General features: G+C 44.2%; 1 protein-coding gene across 1 annotated transcript in view; it reads right to left on the bottom strand.

The window, feature by feature from the left end:
- enpp2l (ectonucleotide pyrophosphatase/phosphodiesterase 2-like) overlaps positions 1–15,403 on the bottom strand; it is a 56,706-nt gene that overhangs the window by 7,548 nt on the left and 33,755 nt on the right. The window contains exons 13-21 of the mRNA XM_080484228.1: positions 11,718–11,843; positions 11,602–11,633; positions 11,380–11,507; positions 11,027–11,105; positions 10,466–10,553; positions 9,025–9,209; positions 8,773–8,830; positions 460–599; positions 72–213 (exon numbers count right to left, since the gene is read on the bottom strand). Of these exons, the coding sequence (XP_080340354.1) occupies positions 72–213; positions 460–599; positions 8,773–8,830; positions 9,025–9,209; positions 10,466–10,553; positions 11,027–11,105; positions 11,380–11,507; positions 11,602–11,633; positions 11,718–11,843 (978 nt within the window). The remainder of the gene's footprint in view (positions 1–71; positions 214–459; positions 600–8,772; positions 8,831–9,024; positions 9,210–10,465; positions 10,554–11,026; positions 11,106–11,379; positions 11,508–11,601; positions 11,634–11,717; positions 11,844–15,403) is intronic.

The raw sequence follows: 15,403 nt of genomic DNA, 5'->3' as shown, positions 1-15,403 counted from the left end.
GAAACTACCTACTGGGAAACGGAAACTACCTAGTGGAAACATGAAGCTACCTGGGGGGAAAAGGAAGGTACCTGGGGGGAACAGGAAGCCGAAGGTCAGCTGGTCGTGGTGATTGTAGGTGCTGCAGCTCTGACTGTGATCAGCCAACACTCTGGAATCCACTCGGACGCACTGAACGCTGGACGATGCTTCTGTAACCGGAGCCAGGTCGTCCTGCACAAAAGACAACATGGAGGATCTTCAGATCTGTTAAAGTCTAATCTCAAAATGTAATCCTGAGATCTAATCTAAAGATCTAATCCACAATAAAAAATAAATAAATAAATATATTTATATATATAATCCACAGATTTAATCTAAAGATTTGTGTGTATGTCTGTGGTTGCAGTGTGTGTGTGTGTGTGTGTGTGTGTGTGTGTGTGTGTGTGTGTGTGTGTGTGTGTGTGTGTGTGTGTGTACCTGTGGTTGCAGGGTGAATGCCGTCCAAAGAGGCATGGCCAGCTCAGTGCTGTAGCCGCTGATGAACTCCACGTGATGGAGGAGACTGTACCGAGTGTGGAACATGACGGCCGGACGACCGAATGGGAGGAGTGTATCATCTGGAGACACAGCAGCTCAGCGTCAATGTGACGGAGGCAGGGTGGTGTAAATGTCAGTATACAGCAGGGGGTGGCCAACCCCTGGCTCTTTGCCTGTCAGTTATAAGCTCCATGACTGAAATCATCGGCGTGCGGCTCTTCCAAGTGTTAATAGCTCTCATGTGAAACTTAAGAGTTTGGATTGTCTTAAGTCATACTTAAATGCACCACTCAGGACTCAGGACTAATGAAGCATCTGCTTGTATTTGTTTACTTGTATGTTAATAAAAGTCTTAAGTGTCACCAGCTGTTTCAAAGAACTATAATGTTTCATCACTGGGTTCTCTCTCAATATAAAAAAAAGGCAAGATTGATGTATTGTGGTTTATAAGCGCACTATAGTTAAAATTGGCCCCACCTAAGAAAAGTATCACCAGCCGCCACTGCTTGATACACAGTTGAGAAACACATGCCGAGAGCCGCTCCGTAAAGTTCCGGCATTAATGACTTTTTTTTAACAATAATTGTATTGAATTTCTTTCAACACGATTTCATACAAACAAGTATTTTAAAAGAAAAACAAATGTATAAAGAAAACAGCACAAAAATTTCTCAACACACAGCAACACGTCTTACAACACCCCCTTGCTCAAGAGAATCCAGTAATTGTTTCCATACACATTCAAATGACTCTGCCTTACCTCTCACGATGTAAGTAAGTATCTCCTACACAAAACATGATGCCATCTCTTTTACCCATACACTTATTGGTCCATATGACACACAATCTGGAGCTGGTTTGCCTGATTTTAAACACAGTTATCATTGCCAGCCTCAGTGATTGAGGAAGGACACCGTCCTCAAAAGATTCATTATACATTTGGAAAAGTGGGACAAGTAGTTTTTCCTTAAATTTTCTATAAAATGTAATTGGCAGACCATCGGGTCCTGGTGTTTTACCACTGTTAATATTTTGAATGGCCTGTGACAATTGTTAATCATCTAACTCGTCTTCATCTGTGATTTGGGGGAAGTGAAGATGGTCAAGAAGGATGTCCCTTTCCTCTATGTTTTTGTGATTCTTCTGATTTGTACAAGTGTTGATAAAATTCTCTAAAATTCCAACTAATTTCCAAGAGATCCACTGTTACTCCTCCTAAAGATGTTTTTATACTATTAATGGCTCTATCGGATTATATTTTCTTAATTCTCTAAAGTTGCCAAAAGTTTTCCAGCTTTCTCTCTTTGATCATAGTAAGACTGTTTGAGCCATAATAAACTCTTTGCAGCAGATAATTTCCTATAATTATTTCTCAAAAGCAGCAGATCTTTGTGTTTAAATGGACCATCTCTCAGCTTTACAAGTTCTAAAACCAAACAGCAAAAAGCAGAGATGGAAACCTTAGAAAAACAAATCAAAGCTAAGTATTTCTCCTCTAATGTAGGACTGAAATGCCTCCCGTCTTACTGAGGCATTGGTTTGGTCTGTATTTAATTCAAAGTAGTTATCTACTTTTTCTTCAATAAATTAAACGAATTCCATGTTATGCAGCCAAATGGGTGGGTTATGAATACATTAACAAGGACAAATGTAGGACCAGTTGATATTGAACGAACCAAATACCAAATATGTTATGGTTATTAAACCAATACAAAGATGTATACAATATATATCATCCATCACCGGACATGGTACAGCCCGGATGGCAGAACCAACTGCCGTGTGTACCGAGGAGCAGAGCTTGGCAACACAGACAATCGTCTGCTGGTGGCCCAGCTCAAGCTAAAGCTGCGAGCAAACCAACACACCAAGACTCAGCCTCGCCTGGACTCCTCTCTACTCAGCGATCCCAACATCGCCACAGACTTCAGTTGCGCCATCCGCCGCACCTTCGATGCCCTGGCTACTGACAAAGTGAATGACTGGCTGACCTTCAAGGTCAGTGTCATCCAGTCAGCTTGCAATGTCCTCGGATGCTCTCCACCTTCCCTGAAAAAGCCCTGGATATCGGAGAGAACTCTTGATATCATCGAGTGGCGGTGTGAGGCCCAGCTCCGAGGTGACCTATCGGAGTATCGGCGACTGAACTGTTTGCTGTGCCAAGCCCGTAATGGCTCACGCATCAAGACAGCATTGGTGAAAGATTCTGACGGCAACCTCATAACAACTGAAGCAAACTGCCTTGAACGCTGGAAAGAGCACTTCAGCCTCCTTCTGCAGCACGACGCCACCTCGGCTGATCCCACCATCCTAACGGCCGCTAATGCTGCAGCCCCTTGTGACGCCTGCAGCACAGACCCTGTCACACCTGAGGAAGTCAGAGCTGCCCTGAAGAAACTTAACAACAGGAAAGCCCCCGACATCTGTGCAATAACTGCCGAGATGCTGAAATCAGGCGGTGACAGCATCGTCGAGTGGCTTACCCACATATTCAATCAGGTGTGGGAAACAGAGAGGCTTCCCAGCAACTGGACTAGAGGAGTTATCCTACCCTTCTAGAAACGTAAGGGTGACAGGCTGGTCTGTGGCAACCACAGAGGCATTACCCTTCTTTCCATCCACGACAAGCTCTTTACTAGGATTTTGCTCACTCATGCTCTCCCAGCCATCAGAAGCAGCCGCCGTCCCCAGCAGGCTGGCTTCAGGCCCAACCGCTCCACAACAGACCACATCTCCGCCGTTCGTCTGCTGATAGAGAAGATCTATGAATTCCATAAAGACCGCCATCTCTACATCGAGTTCATAGATCTGAAGGCTGCCTTTGACACCGTCTGCCATGCTTCACTGTGGAGTATTCTACAGGCCCTTGGAGCATCATCTGAGATCGTTGCCCTGTTCAAGCTGCTCTACAGCAATGCACAGAGCTGTGTCCGTATTAACGGCAGGGACTCTGACTGGTTTTCCGTCTCCAGTGGCATTCGCGAGGGCTGCGTGGCTGCTCCCGACCTCTTCAATTGCATCATTGACCATCTGATGTTCAGGGTCTGTGAGCGGGTCCCCGGAGTGTCCTTCGGCAGCTCCCACCTGACTGACCTGGAGTACGGTGATGACACCATTCTGCTCAGCACATCCCACAGTCAGCTGAGAGACACTCTGAGCATATACAGTGAAGAGGCAGAGAAGCTTGGCCTCCAAGTGAGCTGGACAAAAACCAAGTTCATGTATGTTCTTGATGGACCGGATCCACCTCCCCTACGGCTCAGTAACGACATTGTAGAGCCTGTCAAGAACTTTGTGTATCTGGGGTCCATAGTAACAGACAACGGGGACCTAAAACCAGAGGTTATCCGCAGAAGAGCCCTGGCTGCATCAGCTCTGCAGTCTCTCTGGAAACCATTCTGGCGGCACTAGACCATCTCACGCAAAACAAAGCTCCGGATTTACAACTCTGCATTACTCTCCATCCTGCTTTATGGCTCGGAGACTTGGCCCTTAAACAAGACTCTGGCTGCAAGAATCGATGGCTTTGATGGCAGGGCTCTCAGAAAAATCGGGATCATCAGGTGGTCTCAGCAAGTTTCCAACATAGTGCTTAGAGCCCGCATGTGCCAGCCCAGAGCATCCTGCCTGGCTGCGCAACGTCGCACCCGCTGGTTCGGCCATGTCCTCCGCCTTCCTCCGGACCAACTGATGAGAGCCATTCTCCAGTTTGACCCAAGGGCCGCAGGTTGGAGACGACCACAAGGCAAACCCCGCACCCAATGGCTTGACATCATTACGGGCAACCTCCAACAACATGGAGTTGCTGTGGAGAATGCAGAGCAGCTGGCACAAGACTGTCAGCTCTGGAAAGAACTGGTTCATCTGGTAGCCTCAATACACAGGGACGGGACGTCCCCGCCCCGCAGGAGCCCTAATGAATGAATGACACAATATACACTCACTGGCCACTTTATTAGGTCCACCTGTCCAACTGCTCGTTAACGCAAATTTCTAATCAGCCAATCACATGGCAGCAACTCAATGCATTTAGGCATGTAGACATGATCAAGACGATCTGCTGCAGTTCAAACCAGCATCAGAATGGAGAAGAAAGGTGATTTAAGTGACTTTGAACGTGACATGGTTGTTGGTGCCAGACAGTCTGAGTATTTCAGAAACTGCTGATCTACTGGGATTTTCACACACAACCATCTCTAGGGTTTACAGAGAATGGTTCAAAAAAGAGAAAATATCCAGTGAGCGCCAGTTCTGTGGACCAAATGCCTTGTTGATGCCAGAGGTCAGAGGAGAATGTCCAGACTGGTTGGAGCTGATAGAAACGCCACAGTAACTCCAATAACTACTGGTTACACCAGAGGTATGCAGAAGAGCATCTCTGAATGCACAACACGTGGAACCTTGAGGCGGAGGGGCTCCAGCAGCAGAAGACCACCCCGGGTGCGACTCCTGTCAGCTAAGATCAGGAAACTGAGGCTACAATTCCCACAGGCTCACCAAAATTGGACAATAGAAGATTGGAAAAACGTTGCCTGGTCTGATGAGTCTCGATTTCTGCTGCGACATTCGGATGGGAGGGTCAGAATTTGACGTCAACAACATGAAAGCATGGATCCATCCTGCCTTGTATCAACGGTTCAGGCTGGTGGTGGTGGTGTAACGGTGTGGGGGAGATTTTCTTGGCACACTTTGGGCCCCTTAGTACCAATTGAGCATCGTGTCAACGCCACAGCCTACCTGAGTATTGTTGCTAAACATGTCCATCCCTTTATGACCACAGTGTACCCATCTTCTGATGGCTACTTCCAGCAGGATAACGCGCCATGTCATAGAGCACCAATCATCTCAGACTGGTTTCTTGAACATGACAATGAGTTCACTGTACTCAGATGGCCTCCACAGTCACCAGATCTCAATCCAGTAGAGAACCTTTGGGATGTGGTGGAAAGGGAGATTCGCATCATGGATGTGCAGCCGACAAATCTGCAGCAATTGCGTGACGCTATCATGTCAATATGGACCAAACTCTCTGAGGAATGTTTCAATCTATGCCACGAAGGATTAAGGCAGTTCTGATGGCAAAAGGGGTCCAACCAGATACTAGCAAGGTGTACCTAATAAAGTGGCCGGTGAGTGTATATACATGTATATAAGATGTGTACAAAATAATTATTAAATAAGATTCATTTACTTCAGCACCTACATACAGTCCAGTTTCAGTTTTGTAATGAAATTATCTATATTTTTGCAAGATCAAACAGTTTGTACTAAAAATGATTACAATCTCAACATAAAGTCAATATCAATGAAACGTTCTGGTGCAAAATACAATGAAATGTCAAAAAAAACTTGTGTAAATCCAATATATATAATAAACACCTTGCCTGGTGGGTTTGTGGGACCAGATTGGTGTTTAACAGTCTCAGCTGAGAGATCCTGGGCAAAGAAAAGTTTGTTTCCTTCATGTGTCACATCACGCTGTTTAGCGGAGCGGAAAACAATCTCCCGGTCTTGAAAGTGTAGGAACCGAATCAGGACCGCTCTGTTCTGGTCTGGTCTCGGTGGAGTCAGGGTGCGATGGACTCTCTCCAGGATAGGGGATTTAGCGGTCTCCAGTCCCAGCCATCTCGGTAACATGGTCTGTATAAACTCCGTCAGCGGTCGGGTTCCTTCGGCTCCGGTTTTCCAGGTCCTCAGTCTTCATTTCGAGGAATGTAAGTCGTTTTGTTGCACTTTTCAGTTCAGTTTGAGCCTTTTCCAGTTGTTTCTCGGTTGTCATGATTCGATGTTCAGCCTCTTCCACCCTTGTGATGATAGAAGAGACATTCTTTTTCACGTGTTGCTTTCCAGAGCTACAACGCCGTTGGCCATCTTGCCAAGGCGGTGATCGATAGAGTCCAACTTTAAAGAAAATCCTCTGAGTCTGAGCGAAGTCCGTTGAGCTCAGTTAGCACCACCACCATGTCCGCCATGCTGCCAGCAGCCTCCTCCTTGTGCTGCGCCTGTGGAGAGCTTGGTTTCTTGCAGGAGAAAATATCATAGTCCTTAACTGTAGTCGATGTTGACATGGTCCACAGTCAGTTAGCGCACATAAATTATGGTTTAAAGGATATTTGGTGCAAGGTATTGAGGAGCATCAGCCCCAGGCTGCCATTTTGTTCCATCGCTCCACAGCCAATAGACCCTGATCCACAGTTGAGAAACACTTGGTGAGAGCAGCTCGGTAAAGTTCCAGCATCAATAACTCTTTAATGAAACGTCATCAACACACAAATGATGCCTCTTTCTCATCAGTGTGAGGTAGGCCATATCCTACCAAGCACATTTTTTGACAAAAGTTTCTGTCTTTGGAGCAGCAGAAACAACACTGTTCAGCCGGTTGTGACCAGAGTTCAGGGACCGTCTGCAAAGCAGAATCCAGAAACAGACTGTCTGTCGCACATCTTGGCCTCAGGATTGAGACGACAGGATACATCAGAGGGGTTTCCTCATCACATCACTGTCACTTTTCTCACTGATTGGTGAGTGAATTCATTCATTTTTGTTTATTTGGCAATCTGACTGGAGTATTCTAACAAAAATTACAATAGTAGTAATAAGTTCATTTAGTTTTTATACTTCAAATGCAAAAGAGCACAATTAAAAACAATAAATTAATGAAATGAGAGAAAAGAAACAAATGCAGCATTGAAACAACAATTATGGAATTTAAAAAGTAAACTGAAAATCTCTCCCTGTATTTCTGTCTCTCTGTGTGTGCATGTAAATCATTACTTAGATAGTTGGTTTTGCACTTCCTTGTTTGGTTTTACACTCAAGAGTGCTTTTTTATGTGACACTCAACACAGATTTTGAAAATCCCAGGCTTCAATTATTACTAGGGATGTCCCGATCCGATCGGTAGATATCAGATCGGGGCCGATATTAGTGATTTGTGAGTGATCGGGGATCGGCAAATCCAGCCGATCACCCCGCCGATCTAAAAAAAACAAAAAACAATAAAAAACGCGGTCCGCTACGTCCCCTAATAACCAGAACAATCAGGGACTAGAAGCTCCGGTCGAATTGCAGAAGCTAGAAGCAGGCGGAGCGGGGCCATAGACCTATAAAACTAGAGTTATATAGAGTGGTTTATGTGTTTATGTGCAGAAGTCTACTTCTAAATTTCTATGTGGTCTGTCTTCTTCTGCTTTTTATTGTTTGGTGAGTCACAGCGCCCCTAAAGGCCTGGCATGGGTACTACATGCCCTGAAGCCTCGTGTTGAGCCGTGTTCATAGTGAGGTGTGGACGGTTTGTTGGGAGAAGGCCAGGGAGAACAAAGATCGTTTTTTCGTTGTGTGGATGTTCCTCAGTTTACAACAAGAACTAAAGAGAAGAATTTTGATTCAATAAGTGAGTTTTACAATAATTTCTAGGTAAACAAAGCTTCTGCCAATAGTGCTTTTAGCTTCAGACCTCTTAGTCGCTCCAAAAATAGACTATTGAATATATTTGCAATAGTAATGTAAGTATCGGATCGGGAAAGTATCGGTATCGGCCGATACTCAATTCTGAAAAATCGGATCGGTATCGGGGGCAAAAAAGTGTGATCGGGACATCCCTAATTATTACTACAACCACCTTGACTACTACTACTCATAATGATAATGATAAGAACAACAATAATAATATTAATAATGGTAACATCAGCTAAAACATCTACAATCAAAACAACTTTTACTGAGATAGAGCAAAAAAACCTGTGGCTGTTTCGGCCCTTGGTTTGGCATGCTGGTCTGATTTTGGCCCTCGAGGGAAACTGACTGATTGACTGAAAAAAAGGGGCGGGGCTTCCTGCCAATATATCTTTTTACTCAGGAAAATTACAAAAATAGTGCAAGATCTCTGCAGTTGTGTTCTTGTTGCAACGACAAGGTTTAGTGATTGTTTGTTAGTTCCGATTCTTTTGTGTCACCTGAACGCAGTTACATCGAGTTGGCCTGGGATTGGCTGAGAGTGGAGTGTGTGTGTGTGTGTCCATTTGGAGGAGAACAAAGGAGCGGCTCGGTTCTGTTTAATAATAAAGCGGCTTTACAGACAAGAAACTCGTCCTGCGTGACGCTACATTAGTAACTCACATTGACGTGGCGAAGTAACTTTAATCTGATTACTGGTTGAGAAATGGTAATGACTAAGGTGGTCATGTGAGAGTAACGCGTTACCGGCATCACTGTTGAGGACCCCTAGTGTAGACCATCAGTCTACAGACTTACTGAAGGTGTAGACGTCTCGTGCAGGGCTGAGGGCTTCAATATTCTCCTCCACTTTGTTCTGAAACAAGAAACGAGACACATTCAGCAGCCCTGAAATCTGACAAGCTGCAATCAGTCCAGTCTGCTTTCAGTAAGTGTAACAGCCAATCAATATCCAATCAGTGTGTGTGTGTGTGTGTGTGTGTGTGTGTGTGTGTGTGTGTGTGTGTGTGTGTGTGTGTGTGTGTGTGTTTGAGAGCGTGAGAGAGAGACCTCATCGTGGCAGCTGCAGCCCAGGTCATGGGTCACGGCGCGGTCATGGGTCGTGGTGAGGTCGGCGGCGGGTACCGGCGCCGTGACTTCCTGTTGCATGCTGGGAAGAAATGGTGGATGTTTCAACATGTCGTTAAGACTCCCGTGAGTCCCGTTGTTAGGAGCCGGAGTCAAACCCAGCAGGTCTGAGAGAGAGAGAGAGAGAGAGAGAGAGAGGAGAGTTTAACACTGGACACCTTCCTGAACACACCGGGAATCAAACCGGGGTCCTGCTCCCAAAGTCAACACTTCCAAGGTCAACACTCCCAAGGTCAACACTACCAAGGTCAACACTCCCAAGGTCAACACTCCCAAGGTCAACCCTTCCAAGGTCAACACTCCCAAGGTCAACACTACCAAGGTCAACCCTTCCAAGGTCAACACTCCCAAGGTCAACCCTTCCAAGGTCAACACTCCCAAGGTCGACACTACAAAGGTCAACCCTTCCAAGGTCAACACTCCCAAGGTCAACACTACCAAGGTCAACCCTTCCAAGGTCAACACTCCCAAGGTCAACACTACCAAGGTCAACCCTTCCAAGGTCAACACGCCCAAGGTCAACACTACCAAGGTCAACCCTTCCAAGGTCAACACTCCCAAGGTCAACACTCCCAAGGTCAACACTCCCAAGGTCAACACTACCAAGGTCAACACTTCCAAGGTCAACACAACCAAGGTCAACCCTTCCAAGGTCAACACTCCCAAGGTCAACACTACCAAGGTCAACCCTTCCAAGGTCAACACGCCCAAGGTCAACACTACCAAGGTCAACCCTTCCAAGGTCAACACTCCCAAGGTCAACACTCCCAAGGTCAACACTTCCGAGGTCAACACTCCCACTGCTGAAACTATAACAAGGGACTCTTCTGCTCTTCATCTACCTGAAAAAATCCCAGAGATACAGTTTGTCACCCTGTAGGATGTCTGGACCAACCACTACTAGAGGTCCACTACCAGAGGTTCGGTACCAGAAGTTCACTACCAGAGGTCCTGTACCATGTTCCTCTATCGTGTCTCTGGACGATTGCTTGTGTAGCAGTGTGTCATCAGTTTGTATGTTTCCCTGTTTCAGTCGGTCGCTGGTCGTCAGATTGTTCCAGTTCTGGACAAGATGCAGACCTGAACTGGTATGGATGAACTGGTGAAACCGGACCAGTATGACTGAACTGGTACCGGCGAGTCTGGAGTTCAGTCTTGGTTCAAGATTAATTCATACAGTTTTATTATTGAAATCATTCATTTTCAAAATACCATTAAATCATTAATTCATTAAGCATATTGATGCATTTTGATGATGAAGTTTATTGCTTCTATATTATAAATGTATTATCTTTATACCAGCTCCGACTCTGCCGATCAACTTCTGACTCAGCTATTCCAGCTCTGACTCAGCTGTTCTCACCACACATGATGTTGTATAACTCGATGTTCTCGAACTCCGGCACTCTCTTCTGGAATTTGAAGCTCGGCCCGTGACCTATAAAGATCGTCTGAGGGGGAAAAGCACAGTTCAGAAGTTCAGCTAATTGCCTGAAAGTTGACTCATTGCTGCCAATGTTCAGTGAGTGGTGGAGTGTGGCACTGCAACACAACTGAAGCGGAGGAAAACTGAAGTATCCCAAACGTTTCAATACAGTCAATCTCATGAACTGGAGGTTCTGTGGTTATCGATCGTATTTCAACATACTTTAATATTTGAGGCAAATATTTTTCAACTCAAACTCATTTTGGTGTCTGGAATGAAATACTTATATATGCTAACTCAACAAAATAATCTTTACTTATTTTAATCATATGTAGTTTGAATCTAACAGTGGTAATGACCTTACCATTCGCTGGTGGCTACATGTTGTCATTGGCTTGTGACTATATGTTAGCATTAGCATTAGCTGGTGGCTACATCTTTGGTATTATGATAAAAGCTAGCATGTTAGCTTGGCAGCCTGGTTCAGAAGTGTCATACCCTCATGCTGGTTATCTTGTTGTCAAAGCCGTGGTCGCCAAAGAAACCGCAGCGGGTCCTTAGTTTTTCCGGCATTTTTCTGAAATGGATGAATTTCACATTGAAATGCATTTTAGTGGTTTGTTGATCCACAGAGACAGACGGTGGACAGACAGTGGACTGTGACCAACAACTGTCGGTCAGCAGGCCGCTCAGCACCAGCAGAGTGGAAGCCCATGTCGCTGTGTCATGTTAAAGGTTATCGGAGGGAAACGTTTCTGAACTTTATTGTCACACTTCCAACACATGGAGTATATATACGTAGGTGCCGGGACTTGTGATGTTTGTTTGGTAAGCACGTTTGCTCAGGTTACCTGGCAATGTGCCACTTCCTCTCCATCAGCAGGTGCACGTCCTCGATGCGCCGGTTGTTGGCGTAGTGAAGCCTTTTGGGGAGATGTTGTTTCAGGTACGGCTTGAAGTGCTGAGTCGGCATCTTACACTGAAACAACACAGAGGAGTGATAAGTGACCTTTGACCTCCTCCTCCTCCTCCTCCTCCTCCTCCCTCTCCATCGTGTTCAGTTTGTCACTCACCGTGAGGTTTGCCACCACAACTTTTGGATCATCTGTAAAACAAAATTGAGAGAAGTGAAACCAGCTGTATTGGAGCAGGACGCCGCTGCAATAGTGGTGAGTCCATGTGGACTCACATGAGGTGGATTTGGGGTCACGGGGTCGGATTCTGCCCAGCGAGCCGGGAGTCAGCTGGATTTCGTCGATGTTGAGTGGGTAGCTGCTGAGAAACTCCGTCCGGTCACAGTGAGCCTCCTCCATACCTGACACACACATCGTCATCATTTAAAGCTCGCGTGTTCAACACCCGCTTTACTTTCTTTCTTACACATTTGAAGCTTTTCTTACAAAATTTGAACATAAAATATTCAAAGACAAAAACACAGGGGGGCGCTGGAAAGCCGGTAGGACTCTCGGCCTGGTCGGATGAAGTGGCGACGATGCAAACAACCTTAGTCGAGTAGGTGGATGATCTAAAAGGAAGGCGTGACGACCTGGAGGGAAGGATGCGAAGGGCGAAATATCCGAATCAATCGAGTTCCCAAAAAAACCTGGTTCTAGCTCTCCAGCCGTCGCGTCCCGACTGTTAAAAGAAGCGCTCCAGCTGGATAAAGAGATGTGGGTTGAATGATCTCACTGGAGCGTGACTCAGAGAACACAGAGAGACAAACGGCGAGTCAACACTTGCTAAACTACATGATGAATCAGAAGCCACGGAGATCCTGAGATGAGCCCGAGACCGGCGGGGACATTTCTATATTTCCAGGCTACACAGCCACAACAAGAATGGAATAAATTGATTAAATCCACCCCAATCGAGGAATTTCTGATAAAAATACGATCAGGAGAAATCATCGGCCAAACCTATCATTTATTTACACATATGAAACCTAATGACATGTCAAGGACAAAAAGACGCAGGGAAGTAGACAATATAATAGACCAATACACAACAAGATCAATGGGAAGAAACGTGTGTTGAAGCCCATAAAGTAACCAACTCCATTATGTGGAGAGAATTCAAATGGAAAATACTCGTGAGATATTTCCGCACACCTGCACTGATGGCAAAGACGGGCCCACAGTACCCAGATACCTGCTGGAGGAACTGTAGCACAGAGATCAGGAATCACACTCAGATATTCTCCACCTGTCCTAAATCACAAACATTTTGGGGAAAAAATCTTTGAGAGCCCTATTCCAACAAAAGATCCAAAAGTGAGCACTACTTGGATTTATACCAACAGATATTAATAATAGAGCTCAGAAATATCTTTTCCCAATTCTGACTACAGCTGCGGTCAAATGTATCACAACTAAACGGTGAAAACTGGAGCCACCAACATACAGTATGTGGATCGAGAAAGTCTGGGAAGTCTTCCAAATGGAACAACTCTTTAGGGCTACAAAAATACATTTCTGTTGGAAGATGGAGATCAATTTTGCTGCTACTACCGCACCCCCCCCTTTATTTATTTATTTATTTGTTTCGTTATTTATTTGTTTATTTATTTATTTATTTATTTAGTTTCTGCTCATTCTTTTATTTAGTTTTAATTCTTCAGACCTGTTGGTATTAAGTAATACTTGTTTTAGAAAAAGCTGGATGGATTGTGGATAATATAGTTAAGAAATGCATTAGTAAATGTATACCTCATAAAACTTGCTGAAATCAAAATCAAAACTAAGATAAAAAAAAAAAAAAAGAAGAAGAGGAAAAACACCTCTGCGATTTAAAGAAATGACTCAAAAAGGCTTCATACTTGTGGAATTTCATCCGGTACTGGGTGGGACAGTTTCCAACACCTGCTGGAAAAACAGGACTGAAACAGGATTTTTACAGATACTTTAAAACTTGTGTCGTCAAAAATAACACATTAATTTAATTAACTGATTTGCCACGTTTAACTGGTAAAAAGAACTCAACGTGATTAACACCATTTTTTTGGGGGGGTTTTCTTTACTCCCTTACCGGAGCAGCATGGGGGCGCAGCACCGTCACAATAGAGCAGCACAATACCCAGTGGAATAATATTAAGGCAGAAAGTTTCACCTTGAACCTGACGGCTGATTAAGAAAGTGAAAGTCATTATCTTTGTAACGCTGAATTTATCGACCACAGAAGTAATTCTGCAGGAAAACCGCAGGTTGCCATGTTGGCTGACCAGCAGCCACCAAACTGCTAAAGCTGGAGGAAATAGTTGCAGGTAAAATGTTAATTTCTCCTCTTTCTCTCTTTCCCTGGCTCTCCTGTACACTCTCTCTGTGTGTGTGTGTGTGTGTGTGTGTGTGTGTGTGTGTGTGTGTGTGTGTGTGTGTGTGTCGTCTCTCTCTCTCCCTGTCTGTCTGGGTCTGGCAATAATATACTGGAATATCCACACATGACACTTTGTTCATTTAATAAGTTTACAACTTTGTCGAAATATTCAAATTCTCAAAGTGGTGGACCTGCACTTTAACAAAATCCAGACTTATGTTAGATGTTTATTAATGAATTAATTTATGTTTTCATTATTTTGCTGATCTTTTTCACTTTTCTTTAAAAAAAAATTTTTCACAATAACAATCACAAACGGTGCTAAACAAAAATACAACGGGGCCTCTCCGGTATGCACGGTTTTCTTTCTTGAAGAGTTAATGAGTCCATTTAGTTGTTGGTGTCACGTTCCTCGGATTCGTCAAGTTTTCCCAGATACATGACCGCACAGTTGTTCGGTATGTTGTGGGTATTATATTTTTAACAGTTGTATCTAAAATACTCCAAAACGGTTTATTTTTAGAACAGCACCAAAAAACATGCGAATGATGTCCGTCTTGATCGCCACCGAGTCTCCAGCATGGCTGCTGGGTTTTTAATTGTCTGCTCTTAATTTGAGGCGTCATGAAGAATCTCGTCAGATTCTTCCAACCAAATTCCCTCCATATCTGTGAGCTGCTGGTCGAACATTGTGTCAGCCACATTTTATACCAATCATCATCTGAAATGTCTCTGGTCTTTAACTCTGATTCCCATTTGTTTTTAAGGTAAAGTGTTGAGCTTTCTCTATTCTCCTCGAAGGTTTTAGGAAAAAGCTGAGATGACCCGAGATTTACCCGGATTATACGCAGCCACTATAATTTGGATTATGCCATTCAATTCAATTTTAGGATCAATCGTAGTCTCTTTCATAATGTAATCCCGAATTTGAAAATATCTAAAAAAAACACCTTGTTTTGTAATGCAAATTACTCTTCTTTTTCTTGAACGCTCAGACGCTTCCCTTGTTTACAGAGAGCGGTGATGTCTTTCTCGGTCCATCATTTCAACCTCGAGTCATCCAGACCTGGTAAAAACTTTGGATCATCGGCCGCCTAACTCAATATTGTCCTCTCTCCTTGCAATTTATATTTCCTCATTCCAAAATTTCCAGCGTAAAATTTGTTATTGGCGCTATTGCCTTTTTTTTTATCATTTCGGTTTGTTCTTTTTAACCCAACAAACTTTGTATTTGTACACCTGCAACATACTCGGATATGTACCAACATACTACAGGCCTCAGCTGTGCTGCATTAAAATATTCTTGTGGATTTGGCAGAGACAATCCACCCTTACTCCTTGCAAGTTGAAGACTTTTGTATCTTGTTCTGGGTTTTCTGCCATTCCAAATAAACCGTGATATAAATTGGTTTTGAGGTATGGTTATTGGCAACGACTGAAAGAAGTATAGAAACCTTGGTAAAATATTCATCTTAACAACCTTAATCCTGGAGCTAAGATCGACCATCTTTATTTATCATTTTGAATGTTTTGGTCAATCGTGTTGCAGTTAGCGTCTTATAATTT

The sequence above is a fragment of the Lipophrys pholis genome (genome assembly GCF_963383615.2).
Source record: "Lipophrys pholis genome assembly, chromosome: 17".
NCBI classification, from domain to species: domain Eukaryota; kingdom Metazoa; phylum Chordata; class Actinopteri; order Blenniiformes; family Blenniidae; genus Lipophrys; species Lipophrys pholis.
The sequence above is the reverse complement of the archived record's forward strand: the minus strand, read 5'-3'. Positions and strand labels throughout refer to the sequence as shown.